Source organism: Cygnus olor, chromosome 26 (assembly GCF_009769625.2).
Source record: "Cygnus olor isolate bCygOlo1 chromosome 26, bCygOlo1.pri.v2, whole genome shotgun sequence".
NCBI lineage: Eukaryota > Metazoa > Chordata > Aves > Anseriformes > Anatidae > Cygnus > Cygnus olor.
This window is the reverse complement of record NC_049194.1, coordinates 3,389,087-3,406,905: the sequence shown is the minus strand read 5'-3', so window position 1 is coordinate 3,406,905 and position 17,819 is coordinate 3,389,087. Positions and strand designations below refer to the sequence as shown.

At 54.4% G+C, this 17,819-nt stretch overlaps 2 protein-coding genes across 4 annotated transcripts; one reads left to right on the top strand and one right to left on the bottom strand.

Annotated features, from left to right (window-relative positions):
* The first annotated feature begins 1,421 nt into the window (after nt 1-1,421).
* Nucleotides 1,422-7,630, top strand: NMRK2 (nicotinamide riboside kinase 2). The gene is made up of 8 exons (XM_040537570.1): nt 1,422-1,641; nt 3,091-3,181; nt 4,030-4,078; nt 4,279-4,450; nt 5,970-6,041; nt 6,547-6,653; nt 7,073-7,158; nt 7,263-7,630. The coding sequence occupies exons 1-7, from the start codon at nt 1,616-1,618 to the stop codon at nt 7,156-7,158; spliced, it is 603 nt and encodes a 200-aa protein (XP_040393504.1). The 5' UTR covers nt 1,422-1,615; the 3' UTR covers nt 7,263-7,630.
* A 4,203-nt stretch (nt 7,631-11,833) lies between these two features.
* On the bottom strand, nt 11,834-17,779 carry DAPK3 (death associated protein kinase 3). Of its 3 annotated transcripts, none has more exons than XM_040537568.1 (9): nt 17,695-17,779; nt 17,434-17,543; nt 15,582-15,942; nt 15,374-15,503; nt 14,983-15,031; nt 14,782-14,808; nt 14,528-14,680; nt 14,080-14,125; nt 11,834-13,801 (listed from the first exon to the last, which is right to left on the bottom strand). In XM_040537568.1, exons 2-9 carry the CDS (start codon nt 17,493-17,495, stop codon nt 13,259-13,261), a joined length of 1,371 nt encoding a protein of 456 aa, XP_040393502.1. In that variant the 5' UTR covers nt 17,496-17,543; nt 17,695-17,779; the 3' UTR covers nt 11,834-13,258. The 3 variants fall into 3 exon arrangements, with proteins under 3 accessions (XP_040393502.1, XP_040393503.1, XP_040393501.1); XM_040537569.1 differs by having other exon boundaries at nt 17,434-17,547; nt 17,705-17,750; XM_040537567.1 differs by having other exon boundaries at nt 15,374-15,942.
* Between the last annotated feature and the right edge of the window lie 40 nt (nt 17,780-17,819).

Here is a 17,819-nt window from a genome sequence, read left to right as displayed (position 1 = left end):
AACATAATTTAGCCTTTGAGGCAGGCAAGATTTGTAGGGAGAAGTAACATCATTTATTGGATCAACAGCTATAGCTAAGGTGCTGCAAACAAGCTTTTAGGTCGTAAACCTTTCTTCAGGCCTGAAACAGAGAAATTCAAGTTAAATACAGCTTGGAGGCAGTTGTTCTGAATAAATAATAATAAATAAATAAATAAAATAAAATAAAAATTAATGATGCCTCACAGTTACCCATTTTGAGAAAAAGGTGTCATTGGTGTCCGCAAAATACTGGGGATATTTATAAGGTGTGAAACATAGAATTTTTAAAAGGAAAAAGGACACAGTGGTTTGGGTGATTTAAAGTCTATTATACAAGATATTATTTAAAAATGCATGCTGTATGATTCACATCATTATGTTAATCTGAAAAACATTCAGAACTATCGCTAACTCCGCTTTACCTAACATATTTCAAGAGAGATTTTAGAAGTATCTGAAACAATTAAAACTAAAGCACAGGTTCTACAACATGTATTTCTGTTGAGAGGCATTTATGCAAATAAACTATTTATTCAAGTTCAGGTAGAGTTAACACATCTTGAAAAGCGTTGCTTTACATGAGTGAACTGGGGAATAGGCAGCCCTCAGGAAAGCTAGTATCAGTGTATATATATATCTATATAATATAATATATATTATCTATATCTATATATTATCTGTCTATTATCTATATATATATATATCTTTATTATCTATATAATATATATCTGTAATATAATTGTATAGCATGTAATTTTATGACTTTGTGTCTACGTATGACGTATAAGCCCAAGGTTCAAAATGTTCCTCCTAAAGTTTTAAAAGATCGTGGATTTACTGATTTTAGTCATCAGCATCTGCATATTCCTTTCTCTGAACAGCTTTACTAAAAACAGGAAAAAAAAATATTTTAGTTCCCGTATCAGAAGTTTAGAGAAACAAAAAATTCCTTTTTCGTTACGTTCCTGGATGCACTTAAAATAATCAAAGTGGGATTGGGAAAAAGAGGAGGAAAGCAAAGAGAGAGCGAGAGAGCTCATCTGACTTCAAGGAAAAAAAACGAGGCACTTAATTATATCCTTGCACACCTCCATACCCTTCCCCAGATCTCCCAAAGGAAATGTAAAAAGGGGTGACATTTTCACCTACCCCATTACTAATTTAGGCAAAGGGAAGGCTTGCCAAAAAGCTATTTATAGCGAAGGCAGCAAGGGCAGCGGAGTGGGGGTCTGCAAGGGGTGCAGAAACAGGTGCAGCGGCAGCGCGCATGACCCTATATGCCGAGGTGAGGATTGGTTAATCCGGGCTCTAAAATATGGCATCTTGGGCTCATGATAGTCATAGGGCTTTTCCATCACCAGGCGGGGCGGGGAAGCCACGGGGAGGGCGCTGCAGCGGGGCTCTATAAATTAAAGCTCAACCCGCCTTTTCTTCAATGGAATAGTAAAGCCGAGCAGGGCTGAGGGGGGAAACGGGCAGGAAAAAGGGGGGGAAAGTGCCCGGAGCGGCTTTGTGCTGCCAAAAGTCACTTCAGCCTTCCTCATCCGCGTTATTTTCCTCGCCGCATTCCTGCTACAGAAGCAACTCCGCGGAGATGAAATACATCATAGGCATCGGAGGGTAAGTTCCTATCGGTGTCATCGGTATCTAATACGCTGCTTTTCCTTTGTGCCTAATTGCTGTAAAATGAGATGAGCCTTGGGGGTTATATAAGGGACCATCGTGGTACGGGATTCTAGAAAACCGACAAATTGCTGGCTCTTAATTTGTGTTTTATGTAACACCGAGAGCTCTGCAGGGAGGCGTCCCCCAAACTTCTATAGCATTAACGGGAGGCTGGCTGAAGTAGAAAGAAGTATTACAAATAGACTGAAGTAGAAAGAAGTACTGCAAATAGCCTCATAGGTGAAGTTACAGGCATGGCGCACCTTAACTCTGTAAAAGGATGTTTTCAACATTAATTTAGGCTTTTAAAAGCCTCTCTGAAGGACACGGGGAAGTGGGGGGGAACTGCTTTGAGTTGGATTATTGGACAAAAAGCTCTGTTCGGCAGCAAGGGAGGGCTTGGAAGCAGGCCTGCGGCTGAGGACAGGCTGCCTGATGCAACTTGGCAGCGCTCCACTCACTGCAGAGGAGCTCGCAAAAGTGACCCCAGGCAAGACTGAGCCGAAAGGCAGGTCGAGGACAGCGTGTGATCTTGTGAGCCTTTGGATTAAAAAAATAGAGATTAAGTGCAGTCAGGCTTGACAGCTCTCCCGTCTGGAGGGGGGGGGGGGGGTGCAGATGTCTCGTGTTAAGGCAGGTTCTGCGGCTACAACTCTGAATGGCTGTTAAAGGAAGGAGCTTCCCTCATTCACAACTAATTTAGTGAATTTTAAAGGCACTTTTCGCGTGCCTTGCTCTCACGGGGCAGCCCCTTAAGCCGACGGACACCAGCCTCCTGAACAGAAGTGTCAGGGGGCAACGAGGGGCAGCAGCAAGGGGGGTTCGGGCGCTTTACGCCCACTCCCGAAGCTGAGGGAAAAGGCTCAGCCCCCCCCTCACCCTCCTCCATCTTGCGGAAACACCCGCGGGGCTTCCCCCAGCCCCGGGGAGAGCCGCGAAGGCAGGGGGACGGAGCGGCCGAGATGGCGGCGGGGCCGCTCCCCTCAGCGGCGGGGGAAGCTGGGGGGGGGGGAGGGGTAAGGACGCGCCGTCCCGCGCGCGGGAAGCGGCGGCAGTTAAGAGCGGCGCGAGCCGCGGCCGGAGTGGGGGGGGGAGGGGGGCGGCGAGAGCCAATCAGCGCCCAGCGCGCTCCGCCGAGGCGGGAAATTCAAACGTGGCGCGCGGGCTGCGCGCACCCTAAAGTGGTTCTGTCAGCCCCGTGTCCCCCCGTCAGCCCCGTGTTCCCCGTGTCCCCATCAGCACCTCAAAGCAGCTCTGTCAGCCCCGTGCCCCCCCTGTGTCCCCCGTCAGCCCCATGTCCCCGTCAGCACCCCAAAGTGGCTCCCCCATCCCCGTGTCCACCATCCCTGTGTCCCCCGTGCCCGTGTCCCTCATCCCGTTCCTGTCTCACGTTCTCTGTTTCAGCGTCACCAACGGTGGCAAAACCACGCTGACCAACAGGCTTGTCAAGGCGCTGCCCAACTGCTGCGTCGTCCACCAGGACGACTTCTTCAAGGTGAGCCCGGCGCCTCCCGCTCGCCCCCGGCACACGCCGCCGCTCCCACGCGTAGCAGTGGCCCCAGGCACCGAAAGCTTCCCTCAGTCCCCAGGACAGACCCAGCCGTAGCTCAGCTAAAAGCCCCCTGTCCATGTGGACCCCTCAAGCTGGGCCTTTTCTCCGCATTTCACCTAAAAAATGTGCCCCCAGCAGCCCTCAGAGCCCGCACAGCGCGGCTTGCACCTGTGGAGTGGTGCCGAGCCACAAGCGCTGCCCTGGTGGTGGCCTCGAGCATGAATTTGGGTCAGAAGCCAGCCCTCGGCGCGCAGGAGAAGGTCCCACATGGTTTTCCATAAGGATGTGGAACCTGGCACACGTAAAGCTTTCACTGGCCCACGAGTTACGCTGTGCTGCCCTGTATTTTTGGTAGAAATGTTAGGAGGAGTTCAGGTATCTATTATTGGTCAGGTAAACTCAAAGTTACTTAACACTGCATTGGCATATTAAGTCCTCACGTGCTCGCTCTAGGCCCCCTGTTTATAAATAGTTTGGCCAGGAATAATTCTTTACCTGCTCACATATAAATAGGGGACCTGGAGTGTTTTGGCCAGCAATAGCATACCAAATTGTCAACCTCAAATTCTTTGTCACACGTGGCTTATCTGAGCCAAGAATGCTTTTTCAAAGCTCTCGGGTTGGTGAAAAACGGGAACTTAAAATTTTAACTTGATCTCAGTAAGGTCGGCAGTGGTTTTGTTAAGTGAACACTTTGTTGGGTGTTGTGGTAGCGTCCAGGTTGTGATCGGATCTTAGGTAACTGATCACGCTGAGTTTGCAGCAATGTTTTATTGCTCACTATATTTCAGCCACAAGATCAAATAGAAGTCGGGGAAGACGGCTTTAAACAATGGGATGGTAAGAGCAGTGTTCGCTATAGGATGCAGTAATGTATATTTTTTTCCTAAGTATTTCTTTTTAATTATTAAAGTTTTAATAGTAAATTAATTGTAATTTCAAAATTTACAAGTTCATTATATATTATACTTTCAAACCTGTGTGGTTCAAGGTATTTGATTGTGTACCTCTTTCCCACCCACCCCCTTTCTTCTAACTAGTGTTGGATTCCTTGGATATGGAGGCAATGGTGAGCACTGTGCGTGCCTGGATTGAGAACCCAGTGAAGTTTGCCCGTTCCCACGGGGTGAATGTCACGCCTGGCTCTAAAGAGCCAGCCTCCAAAGATATCCATATTTTGGTCATTGAAGGCTTCCTGCTTTATAATTACAAGTAAGGTTTGGGGAACTATTAATGGCTTTCCAGGGAGGAACGCTAGATGACTAGTGCCAGGACTTAAAACTTCCTTTTTACTAATACACCCTTCCTTCTCCTTCTGAGGTATCATGTCTAAGAATTTCTCACGCGTAAGAAATCTGCTGCTGGTAAAACCGGGCTGCACACAGTGGCTTTTTTGGGGTAGGGCAGGAAGCTCTCCTTCCCTCCTGTTCTCCCACCGCACTGCCTAAACCATGACCTGAGAAGGTCATTGATAAGAACAAGGAGATAATCAGTGCTGCATTCACTGCTTGGAATCCCTCCTGGGCTTCAGGAATAGTTCTCATGTGGTATATGTGCTTGCTTAACGCTGACTAAATTCAGCCGAGTAATTAATTGTATGTTGGATCAAAGATCAACCTTTTCGCATTCTTATATGGGGAAAAAATGCTTGGCAAGAAGCTGGGAAGACAAGTAGAGGAGAGAGCGGAGATTTCCAATAGCTAAATATATAAACTCCAGAAAAATGTGTGCTATAAACACAGCGAGCAGAGGGCTGGCTCCAAGCTGTAGCTTTGTTTACAAAACTTTTACAAGAACAAGCTGTGCGTGACACTTGGCAAAAGTGGAATTCCTCCTGAGCTGTGCCACAGGACGAGCAGCCCTGGGCTGCATGCACAAAGCGCGGCCAGCCGCGGGCTGCCCCAGCACAGCACCTGCTGCTCTTGGCCCGTCCCTTGGGAGGTGACGCTCGTACCTCTCCTGAAGGTTACAAATACCACCCCAGTGCTCCGTCCCGGGAGCAGGAGCCTGCCCTTCGTCTGGGGAATATTTTATATATTTTTATATTCCCCAGAGCTTGCTCAATTCACACCATAATCATTTTCCAGACATCCCACCAGGGTCAAACTAGCTGCTTAGGTTAGATTCTGCTTTTTAGATTTTAGAATCATTCTATGATTCTAAATGATAGATTGATTCTAAAATAGAATCATTCTATGATTCTATGCTTTTTAGATTTTTTTTTCAGGGTTTGTTTTCTTCAGCCTAATAGCAGCACAACTCTGTAAGCCACGGTGGAGCTCAGTGACTGGGTTTCTGGAGGAACCTGTACCAAACCTGTTTCTCCGTGCACGTTTTGACAGCTCGCTTCTGCACGATGATAAGTTTGTTTGTGCCAGACTGAGGAGCTAAAACTTCAGCTGACTTCAAACAAAATCGAGCGGATAGAGCAAGAGCTGTGGTTCACCCCCCAGGCCCACCTAGCCCCACGTCTAATCTTCCCCAGTAACTTGTAGCAGATATTGGGGAGGGAGGGAGAGTTCTGACCTCTGAAAGCTCACATTGTTGATGTTTTATAGCAAGTAATAAACCTGCCATAGATCAGAACTTGCCTTAATGAAAAGCAGAATTGCCTGCAATAGTCATACATGTAAGAAGCAGAAAGATTTATATGGCTTTCAGGGGTAACTTAGCACTTTTCTCTATCAGAAAGCAATGAATAGACACGTTCTTTCTTTCCACCCCACCCTAGACCACTGATAGACCTCTTTGACATACGCTACTACCTGGCAGTTCCGTACGATGAATGCAAAAGGAGGAGAAGGTAAGCAGATGCTTTGACTTTGATTCTTCCTCCCCAAAAACACTGCCTGCTGCAGTCAAGAGAGGCAGGCTTTTGAGCTACCTGCATCTTCTTGTCATCGGGATGTATCTGTGTCACTTGCAAATTGGAATTACAGTTAAAAAGTTTGATCTAATTGGAGGAAGAGACTTTCATGTGGCGCTTACTGAAGCTCTGGCTGCCCCCTTTGTGGGGGTTTTGTCAAGATTGCATCCATTAAGGGGTGCAAAGAGAGCAGTTTTGTTGCGTGCTTCCCTCGTGAGCCCCAGCGCACCCCTAGCGATGCTCGCTTTGCCTGCCACTACATTCCATATTCCTTTGGGTGTTTGAATAAACTTCGTGCAAAATGTGGAAGCTATTGCCAATTATTGATAAGAGCAACCAGTTCTCACATGCACGCAGCTGTCAGATTAACGTCAGGCTTTGGTACTGCACGAGGGTGCAGTCCCCGCAGTCCTAACGCTGCTTCCCACCTCCACGTTTGCAGCACACGCAACTACACCGTCCCTGACCCCCCCGGGCTCTTCGATGGACACGTCTGGCCCATGTACTTAAAGCACAGGAAAGAAATGGAGGACAACGGTGTTGATGTTGGTAAGGCTCTCCAAACCCAAATCCTTTGGTACTATACTCTGGATTTTAAGGAAGTCAGTAATGTAATCAAGGCAACTTTAACTGTAATGATGCAAGGCGCTATTTTTATTACTAAGTTGTAGTCCTGGCCTACTTTCTGGACGGATAAATATATGCAGTCTTACAGCTAAGAACTCCTTCTCTTTGTTTTTATATTATAAGAATATTTTCCTTTATTATAAGGAAAAATAAAACTTTATAATGGGTTAAGAGGTTTTGGGGGACATAGGTTTCTCAGAAGGGTTCTGTTTTCTGGAAAACAGAAGTGGAAAACAAGTCATCATTTGGATTAATCCAGTAAAATAACTAAAAAACTAATCTACATATAAACTTTGTTCCGAGTAGAAGCCTATGGACTGACTCTGTCTTTTTTCTTTCAGTTTATTTAGATGGACTGAAGTCTAGAGATGAGCTTTACAATCAAGTCTTTGAAGATATTCAGAACAAGCTTTTGAACTGCTTATAGGTAAATACATTCCTGCTCCAAGGGGGTGAAATGTGAGGGGCTGACTGCTGGAAACAATCTGTTCTTATGCTCGGATGGTCACGCTGTTCCTTCTTGCTTTGCAGGGTCTTGGAAGACCTGAAAGACCCGTGTACAGAATGATGTAAATAGTACTTGGAAGTCAGAATTGGGGTTTATTTGTGTAAACACTTCTTACACTGCCCTTTGGAAAGCATCTTTTGTATATAATTGAAAAATGAAGATAAGTTATTTGCAGCTGTGATGGACAGGATTTTTTTTTTAATTTTCCTATTTTATATTCCACTGGCTTAAACATAAGTTGAAAATGCATTTTCATGGTGGGACAAGTAGAGATGCATTTGGAAAACAACTGCCTCTCTTGCTTATATGCTTCTGCAGATATTAAGCCTTTATGTAATGGCTTGTTTGTAACATCATCTTTCAAATTCAGTAAAAATCTATTTAAAATCTCTTTTCTGAGCTCCCATTTTAATATGTCGATCACCTTTAGTAGAAAGAGGTGCACGCACACCACCACCAGTACAACAGCAGCCCGCACATCTCGTGGCATTTGACATTTCATGCTAACCATACCCGTGCAGCTTCAGGCAGCCTTGCTTTAAGCGATAACTCCAGCCTGGAAACATAGTTCGGGTGTCCAACAAGGGTGAGAGTCTCAGAGGCGATCACGGGAGGTGAACAGCACCGCGGATATTTTTAAATCGCGGGTGTGAAAACAGCTTTATGTCAGCCTCAGCTTGTCTGCATTTCTCACTTTGTGCTCAGGCAAATGAGCACGCAGAGATACCGTGGCCCATTTCACAGAACTGTGGAGTGCTCCCAAGGTGAGAGGTTTGGGCGGACGCCTGCATTTCTGCCTTTTGCAGTCCAGACGAGAGTTATTGTGTCCTAAATTCTCCAGCTAGCTGAATTTTGTGAGGTGGGGACTGCTGTGTTACTGAATTGAAAATCCAGCAGGAAAATCTGTGGGTTTTCACAGGGAATGACATTAAGATTGTGCTACATGAGGAATCTCTTCTCAGGAATTAGTACTGAAAATGCCAACCTAATTTTAGTCTGAAACAAACAGTGATCAAACGTGTCCTTGGAGTGCGTGTGAATTTACTGATAGACTTCTGGTTAACTTCATGTGGAAGCGTTCCAAGGAGCCTGTGCTGGAGAAAGCAGGCCTTTACCCCGCTGGGTGATCTGCCTTCAAAATGTCCTGCAGAGGAGCTCACGCCCCAACAGGTATAGGAACACCCTGCATTAAGACAAACCCTGCGGTACGGTGAAAGGACACAGATCTCTCGTGTCCTCCCTTTCCAGCAAAACCATCAATAAACGACCCGTGGAAAGAGTTTGATTGGGTTTTCTGATGGTAGGCTTTTTCTCAGTGTTACGGTGAGATGAGAAAAGCTCAAAAGCAAGAGAGCTCGAAAGAGAAGGAAGAGGCAAACACAATGAGAACATTGAAATAAGTTGTAATATGGAGTGTAATGTTACCTAGAAGGACACGCTGTAGAAAGGAAGGGGGGATAGATATTGTTCCTGAAGCAAAACCAAGCGGTAGATCTTTATTGTCCTTTATTCATCACATGCTTTCCGAGGCCTTTGGGAACAACGCTCTGCCCAGGTTCCCTCCTTCAGGAAGAGCACGGCTGCTGTTCTGCACGAGGCTTTTAGGCAGGCACGTAAGTAATGAAATCTGGTGGGGAGATAGGTAAAGCGTGCTGAGGTCTGTCAGCCGGCTATCAAAATACTGCGGGGCTAAAGATAGGAAGTGCCATCGAGCTGATGAACCAAAGCACATGCAGCACCACGCATAAAGGGCCGGTGATGTTAAAGCACAAAACCTCTCACGTGGAGCGAGGGCGGCGATCTTTCGGACGCTCACATAACTCGGCTGCAGCATCAGCACGGCTCGCATCAGATTTTCGGATGTGCCTTAATTAGAAACGTCGCTCCAGAAAGGCAGCTGCCGCGGGTTAACAGGAAGTCACCCCAGAATCACCAAGGCTGTCTCACTGGATTTTAAATCATTAAAATTTTATTTTTTTTTTTAAATTAAATCATTTTAAATTAGGAGGGAGAGCAGCAGCGAGGCAGGGCCACCACCCTGCGCAGCAGGGACGCCATGGCCAGGAAGGAGGAGCGGATGCTGACGGCATCCATGCTTCCACGAGCTATAAAAAGGCATATTTATTTCCTTGTGCGCCGCTCCAGGCGTGCCTGGAGGCACCCACCAAGCTATAATTACGCCGTTACATGTCGGAGCGCTCTTGTCAATGGCAAACCTGAGGAATGCTTAGGCCAGGGACAGAGCGCTGGGACTTGTCACCGATACCTTGTAAGTCCATTCGGCATCGCCACATGGAGCATTTCCCACAGACGAGCTGCACTCCTGCTTGCTGATGGAAAAAAGCAGTCCCAGCGGAATTTGGCACGGGACGAGCGCCACAAGGGTTCCCCTGCGCTAGCAGATAGGTTTAACCCGCGCCTGATAAGCTGCATGAAACCATTTTGTCCTCGTGAGGACATTTAAGGGAAAAGGCATTGCACTCTTCGAGCTGCCCTCTAGGAAGCAACCACCAAAGCCTTAAAAAAAAAAACGCATTTTAGGCCTGCATTTCTGAGAGCCCCCCCCCGAAAATTTAGTTCCTATAGGATTTAGTACGGAGCGGTAGTTGACTCACTTAAGTACTGACCTCCTGGACACCTTCTCTCCAGTAAATCCTCCAACACAGGGCAAGGTGTTGGTTTTTTTTTTTTGTTTGTTTGTTTGTTTGTGTTTTTTTGGTTGTTTTTTTTCCCCACCATCTTTACAGCCACACACAGTAAGTACATCATGACCTTGTGCCAGCAGGCTGTCATTTAAACTCCCCAGGGCCAGCCAGCCTGTGCACGGTGGGGGGGGGGGGGTGCGGGGGGCAACAAAACTGCCCTGGATTCTGGTTTCCAAAAATTTTGGCGATACCTCGGGCACCCAGCAGGATGGGAGCTCCCAGCACCACCACCCCCAGGCCCGGCGGCCACAGGGGCAGCAGGGCTGGGGCTGCATGGCCAGAAACCTTTGGGGAGCCTGAAACCAAAACCCATGGTGGGACAGGCGCCCCGGCAGCCTCAGCACTATGTGAACTTTGTCCAGCTCGGGAACAGCTGTGGCTATAGGATTTCCATACATCCCTTCGTGCGCTGGCTCTGCTGACAAAAGGCCACGTCAGAGTGGATGAAATGCGGCAGCCGCTGGTTGGCAGCACCCGAGCTCCGGCCCTGATGCGAGGGGTGCGAGAGGGCTGTGGGCCACCCCTCTCCCTGGGGGGACCCCAAAACCCCTTGACCGAAAGCTAAACTGGGCAGAAAGCGGTGTCCCTGCTGGTTCCCAGCCACCAGCCCCGCACACAGGGGCGGCCAGAGGGAATCGGGATGGGTTCGCCCAGTGGCAGCCCCCAACTCCTGCCACGGAGCTGGGGGGCGGAGAGGGGGCCCTGTCCCTGTTGTCGCACCTGTATGGACATGGAGCTGTGGGAGGACAGTTGTAACCCTAATAAATGGCACCCCAACAGCAGCCCCCAGCCTTGTCACCACCGTGAGGGCAGCACTCATGGGCCCAAATGGGCCAGCAGCACCAGTACCAGTGACCACAGCCCAGCCCCACCAGTACCAGTGACCACCGCCCAGCCCCACCAGCCTGGTTCTTCTGGGCTCTCTTCCCCAGCTCTGAATTTCCCCGGCCAGACCCCAAAGCCACCACGGCGTCACCTTTCCCAAGGAGGGGGAGAGCAGCCAGACTCTGGGAGGCCTGTGAGGAAAACCAGGGCCTGGCCCTGAGCTGCAGGCTGCACCGAAGGGTCCTGAGCACCTCCAGGGCCACCAAGCTCCCACCCTGACCAGTTCCCGGCTGCCAGGAGCACCCAAGGGAACAGGGCGGCAGCAGCCCCGCAGCCAGACCCCACCGCCCCCAGCCCCGTGCACCCCCAGCCCCGCCATCCCCGGGGGGCCGTGGCACTGATCCTGCCCGAGGCCCCGTGCGCGGGGCGCTGTGCGGTCACGCTGTCGCCCTCGGGCCCTGGATGCCAGTGCGTTGGCTGGAGAGGAGGGATGACTAAAATTATCCCCCATCCGCATGCCCCGCGAGCTGGGATGAAACCGACACCCCGCAGGCACGTCAGCGGGGGCACATGGTGTGTCCCCACGGCGTGCCCGCGTCCCTCTCGTGCCCAGAGGAGCCTCGGGTGGCCCCGGCAATGGGGTCAGTGGGTCCCCCCCCCCAAGCCCTTGGGGTTTGTGCTCGGTCCTGGCTAAATGCGGCCGGATCTGGACCCCACTGCCCCTGCGCCGTGGTGCTCGGAGCCAGAGGGACACTCGCCACCCGCTCGCAGGAGGATTTGGCCGGTGATTCCCCCAGATCAAATTCAGCTTCGTCTTGGCTCCGTCTCTCCAGAGCGTGAGCAGCCGGAACCCCCTCGATGGGCCTGGCAGAAACCCGGCCCCGGCCCCCGCATGCCTGCAGCAACTCGGGACCTCGTTCCCCGGACCCCATTAGGGAGGGTCCTGGGGAAAAGGGCAGGGATCCCCCCGTAAACTCCCCAGGCCTTCCCCACCCCCCAGGACCCTCCCTAATTCACAGACGCACCCCCTCCCCGCCACCCCAACCCCACCCTACAGCATGGGCCAGGGTACAGAAATCTTTATTTTGTTAAAAGGGGACGGAGGGTGCTGTCCTGTGTCCGGATTCAAAAGCCGAGTGAGCTGCAAGCAGCCCAGGTCCTGCCTCCCACCGAGGAGCAGTGATGAATGGGAACAAAATCTGGGAGAAGCCACTTTTCTGATGTTTTTCCCTCCCGGCACTGCAGTCCCGGGGTGAGGGTCACACCAGACGCTGCCGGGAGCAAAGGAACACGCAAGAAGGCCACGTGGAGCCAGGAACCTTCCTGGCAACTCGGGGGCCCGCGCAGGCCAGCCCAGGCCATGGAGGTCTTGGGAAAAGGCACAAGAAAGGGGGGAAGCGACCAACCCAAGCAGAGGTCGGCCAATTCCCCCCGCACTTGGACAAAGCACGAGCCTCTGAGCGCTGAGGACAGAGCCAGAGACCCCAGGGAGGAAGAGCAAGCACCAGTGGATGGGAGTTGCGAAGGACGAGCTGCTGAGAGAGCTCTGACGCCACCCCAAAAAGACCCCATGAGCCAGGGGACAATGCCACAGCTCCCGAGGGACCAAGGGGAGGACGGGGACAAGGATGAGCTCGGTGCCGGAGGGGAGCACAGCCCCGTGGCCAAAGGCCCCGTGAGGAGCTCGCCACCTCCATGGGCCGAACTGGTGCCCAGCACCCAGGAAAGCGAAGCACAGAGGCAACAGCAGCCTCTGGAGGCACGGAGAGAAGGAGCCCCGAGGGCTTGGGGCTCCGAGAAGACACAGGCGGGACCCCAGGGCATCCCAGGGGTGCGGAGGAGAGGAGTGGTCCCCAGCTTCAGTGGCAACGCAGCGGGGGGAGCACCCAGCTCAAGCACGGGGAGCATGCAGATGGCGAGCGAAGCGAGAGCCGCACACAGAAAGCCAAAAGCCAGGCGAGTACAAGCCGGGAGCCTCGAGCCCCCCCGGGGCAGAGGTCTCCCGGGACGTGCAAACTGCCTGCATGCCACCCCTGAGCCCAGCAGTCAGAGCCCGCTCGGGATCCCTTTGCTATGGTCCCACAAGTCCCCCATTGCCGCCTGACGTCCGAGCAGGGACAGACCCGGGTCTGGGCAGATGGTGGTAAAAAGGGGGGAAAAAATCGAAGCTGAGAGACATCAGGGACAGCTACTGAAGGCCTCTCGCTGGATCGGCCCCTTTGGCGAGCAAGGGGCAGAACCACCGAGGTTCCTTCAGCGCCGCCTCCTGCGTGGGGACGACGGATGGATGCCAAGCCCCCCGGGGGCAGTGAGGCTGAGAGGCAGCGCCGCTCACCGGACCCGTGCTCCCCCAGGAGCCTCGCTCCTACGCTAAAAGCTGCTGCAATCTGCTACTGCTCCGGGCAAACAAGCAAAGCTCGGCTGCGGGGGGCAGCGGCCCTCCCTGCGGGCCCCGGGGGCTCCCCTCGACCCGCCAGCACCAGGGCGGGCTAGCGGATGCTGCCGTCCCCCTCGCCGCTCTGCAGCTTCTCGCGCTCGATGGACCACACCAGCTCCTGCACGAACTTCATCTCCGAGGCCACCTGCTTGGCCAGCGCCTCGTAGTGGTTCTCCAGCTTTCGGTAGCGCCTCTTGAGGCCGTTGGCCGCCTGCAGCACGCTCTTGGTCTCCTCTTGCGTCTGCTTCTTCAGCGCCTCCGTCTTCTGCAGCTCCTGCCGGATCTGGCGGAGGTCCTGGCTGATGCTCTCATTCTCCTCCTTGTACCACGACTCCTTCTCCTCGTAGATGGACAGCAGAGCCTCGATGTCCTCCTGGAAGGACTTCTTGTTCCTCTCCAGCTCTCGGAGGCTCTCCTCGGCCGCAGCCACCTCCTCCATGACCTTGGAGAAGCGCTCGAAGTTGATGTACGTGTTGTTGGGCGGCATGCTGGAGTGCGATTTGATGGTGTACTCCTTCAGGCGCGTCGTCTTCAGCCGGCGGCGCTCGGGCTTCTTGCCGTTGTCCTCATTGCGGACGTTCCTCCTCTTGATCACCTGGGGAGAGGGACAGCCACGGCGTAGGGCACGGCCAGAAGAGCAGGAACGGGACCGCCTGCCTCTTCCTCCATACCCACCGGTGCTGCAGCGGAGCCAAACCAGCCCCGGCAGGGCTGGAGGAGCAGCTGAGAGCTGCAAACACACAAACCTCCACCCCCTGACCTCCTGGAAGCTGGACACCCAGAAGACACCACTAACTTCATATCTTAATCCAAAACCTCCACCCCCTGACCTCCTGGAAGCTGGACACCCAAAAGACACCACTAACTTCATACCTTAATCCACGGGTGCTCCAGGCTTTGAGCTATTGTCATCCGCTTCCTGCAACGACAGCAAAGCTGTGATCAGAGGGGCTGCCCAAACGCGTGGTTTATCCCTTGATTCAACCCTTTCTCATGAGCCCAGTTCCCTCCTAAGCTGCTGCAGCCACCGGGTGCTCCTAGAGACACCACAATTCTGGCAAAATCCACTCCATGCTGACACGGGGAAGAGACTTTGAATCCTACAACCAGCAGAAAACAAAGAGCAAAGGGGAAGGAATGGGGGAATAAATGGGATTCTAAACCAGCTCAGCAGGGACAGCCAGAGGTGGCATCAGGCAGCACGGCAGGCTCAGAGAGAAACCCTAACGTGGAGAGGAGGAGAGCAGGCGTGGGGGCTGCCTGTACCCGGGGACCATCCCCTCCCCTGGTTAATCCCTGTTGTCTGCTCCCTGCCTCTCACTTGGGGTCCTTGACAAGCAGGCGTCGGATGAAGTCCTTGGCCAGCTCGCTGGTGTTGCTGAAATACTCCTCGTCGAAGTCGTAGTTCACAGCCGATATGTTGGTCAAGGTCTCTTGCTTCGTCTCCCCCAGGAAGGGAGAGGCCCCGCTCAACCTGTGGCGAGAGCGGGTCGTCACACCCCAGGCAGGCGACAGAGCACGGGGCAGGGACACCGCGGTCCTGATCCCTGCCCTCACGGCACCCCTGATACTCACAGGATGTACGTGATGACACCAATGCTCCTGGAAAACAGAGAGAAAACGAGGTCAAAGCCCTGCAGGTCCCTTCACCCCTGCACCGAGTGGGCCTCATCCTGCCCTGCCCCGGCTCCTCTCCAAGCAGCGCACGGGGACGGCAGCGGGGCTGGCACGCTGTGCCCGCCTGCAGAGCACCGGGACCCGTGGGGAACCACTCACCACATGTCCGCCTCCAGCCCCAGGGGTTCATAGTTCACAATTTCCGGAGCTTTGGAAGGAAAGAAGGGAGAGAACAGATTTATTCTGGGGAGAAAAAATTAAATCTGTCCCCATGGAGGCATTCATCCCCCGCCCGGCCACTTCCTCCGGAGCTTTCGGGGAGATGCGGGGAGCCCAGCTCTGCCCTCAAATCTTAGGGTGCCCGAGGATGGCAGGACCGAGGAGTCTGGCTGCTCTGCCCACCCCGGGGCTGCAGTTCGGACGCTGAACTCATCGCTGCATAAAGGCACGAGAGGCAAAATCTTGGAGATGGTGGGAGAGGGAAGGAGCAGGGACATTGCTGCATGCTTGGCTGGGGACCCCCCCACAAACAACGCCCGCCTGGCCTCACCCACAAACTCTGGGGTCCCAAAGATGTTCTTGAACTCGTTCCCAGCTTCGATCTTGTGGGCGATCCCGAAGTCAATGAGTTTGATGCGAGGGTTTGGCACGTTCTTGTCCAGCAGCATGATGTTCTCCGGCTGCAGAGGGAGAGGTGCGACATTTACCACCCACCCCCCAATGCCGGACACGAGGTACTCACGCGTGCCAGGCCTCACCTTCAAGTCAAAATGGGCGATGCGCTTGGAGTGCAGGTAGTGCACCCCGTCCAGGATCTGCTTGAGGAACTGGGTGGCCTCCTCCTCCGTCAGGGACTCCTTCTCGGCCAGGAAGTCAAAGAGCTCGCCCCCCGAGACCAGCTCCAGGATCAGCACCACGTCCGTTTTGTTCTCAAAGATGTCGTGCAGCGTGATGATGTTGGGGTGCTGGATCTCCCGCAGGATGTCCACCTCCCTCTCGATCTCCTCCCGGCTCACGCCACGCCGGCTGGATGAGAGCCGCCGCTTCTTGATGAATTTGGCCGCGTACTCCAGGCCCGTTTTCCTCTCCCGACACTTCCGCACGATGGCAAACTGGCCGCTGGGGGAGGCAGGGAAGGGGCAAGGTGAGGAGAGGACATCCCGCACCGCGCCTACCGGTGCAGGAGGATGCACAGCTCCCCCAGGCTTCTTTGGAATCGGGGTCCTCCCATATGTGTCCGACACAACCCATCTGCTCCCTGCATTGCTCCTCCGGCTGTAGGACGGGTCTGGGGGCACTGAAGCCCCTACAGCAGAGCCAGGAGGAGAAAAAACCCACCCCCGGGGCAGGCGTGACCGTGCAGCAGGGCTGGGGTACCCCGGCTGCCCACGTAGCCCCGCACGCACCACGCGGCTCAGCCGGAGCTGGCGTTAAAACCAAACCCCCGCGGAGCGGCGCTGCGTGGGACGCAGGAAGGAAATTCCTCCCGAGGACACGGCGGCTGCCGGCTCGTCCCCGTGCTGCCCAGGCAGCTGCAGATGCCATCCCGATCCGCTCAGCCCCCAGCCGGGCCATAATCGTGGCCTCCGCCACTGGTCCCCGGCTGCTTGGGAGCCCGGTGGTCGCCGCCAGTGGCTGGGAGGAAGCCTGAAATCTGCCCACAGAGGCCGGGGACGCTCCTGGCACCCGTCCCTCCCGGCACCCTCGAGCCCCCACGGCCCCTCAGCGGCCAGGAGAGGGGCACAGGCCCACGTCCACCCCGTCCCCTCCCTGCCGGCACACGGGGACGTCCCGGCCCTGCCACCGGCCCCGCTCGCTCGAGAGGCCTTATAAGGCCCGGAGCGGAGCCGCCACGGCCACGTTCCCCAGGGGCAGCCCAGGCACCAGCAGACCCCACACCGGGGGAGGACCGGAGGCCTATGGCAGGGCCCCGGCCCTGAGGGGTGCCGGGGGGCTGCTGAGGGCTGCGGGACCTGGGGGGGCTGCAGAGCCCGAACCCCCCCCCGGGCACGTGGCTGCTGCTGCGTGGGGCGGCCGGGCCCCAGCACCACGGCACGGCGAGCCCAGCGCCTGTGGGGAGTGGCAGCGGGGAAGCGTGGGGGCTGTGCTGCCACAGGAGAGAGCTCTGATGTAAGAGCTCGTCGTGACGTAAGAGCTCGTTATGGTGTAAAAACTCATCACGACATAAGAGCTCGTCGTGACAAAAGAGCTCACTGATGTAAGAGGTCGTCGTGATGTAAGAGCTCGCTCTGATGTAAGAGCTCATTGCGACATGAGGTAGCTCTGATATAAGAGTTTGTCGTGACGTAAGAGCTCGTCGTGACAAAAGAGCTCGCTCTGATGTAAGAGCTCGTTGTGACGTAAGAGCTCATCGTGATGTAAGAGCTCGCTCTGATGTAAGATCTCATCATGACGTCAGCGCTCGTCGTGACAGGAGCTCGTCGTGACGTACGAGCTCACTCTGACGCAAGAGCTCGTCGTGACGTAAGAACTTGTGACGCAAGAGCTCGTCGTGACGCACGAGCTCATCGTAAGCGCTCGCCGTGACGTAAGCGCTCGCCGTGACGCCACCCGCCGCCCCCCCCAGCCCCCCCCCGCCCCCCCCCCTACCTGCCGAGCTCTCCGCCCATCTCGTAGAACTCCTCCACGCTCTCCTGCCGGAAGGTGGACATGGCCGCGGGGCCGCCGCTTCCCCGGCGGGGGGAGCCTCCGCTCAGCACCTGGAGCACGACACGGGCCGCGGGGCCGCGATCGCTCAGCGGGACCGGAGCCGCCCCCCCCCCCCGCCCCCCCCCGGCCCCCGGCCCCCGGCCCCCCCCCCCCCCCGCCCCCCCGCGCCCCCCGGCCCGGCCCCGCCCCGCCCGGCCCCACCTGGGCCGCCGCCGCCGCCGCATTCCAGCACAGCGCAGGCCCCGGCCCCCCCCGCGCCTCCCATTGGCTGCCGCGCCGTCCGAAGGCCCCGCCCCTCGGTGCGATGACGTCACCGAGGGGGGATG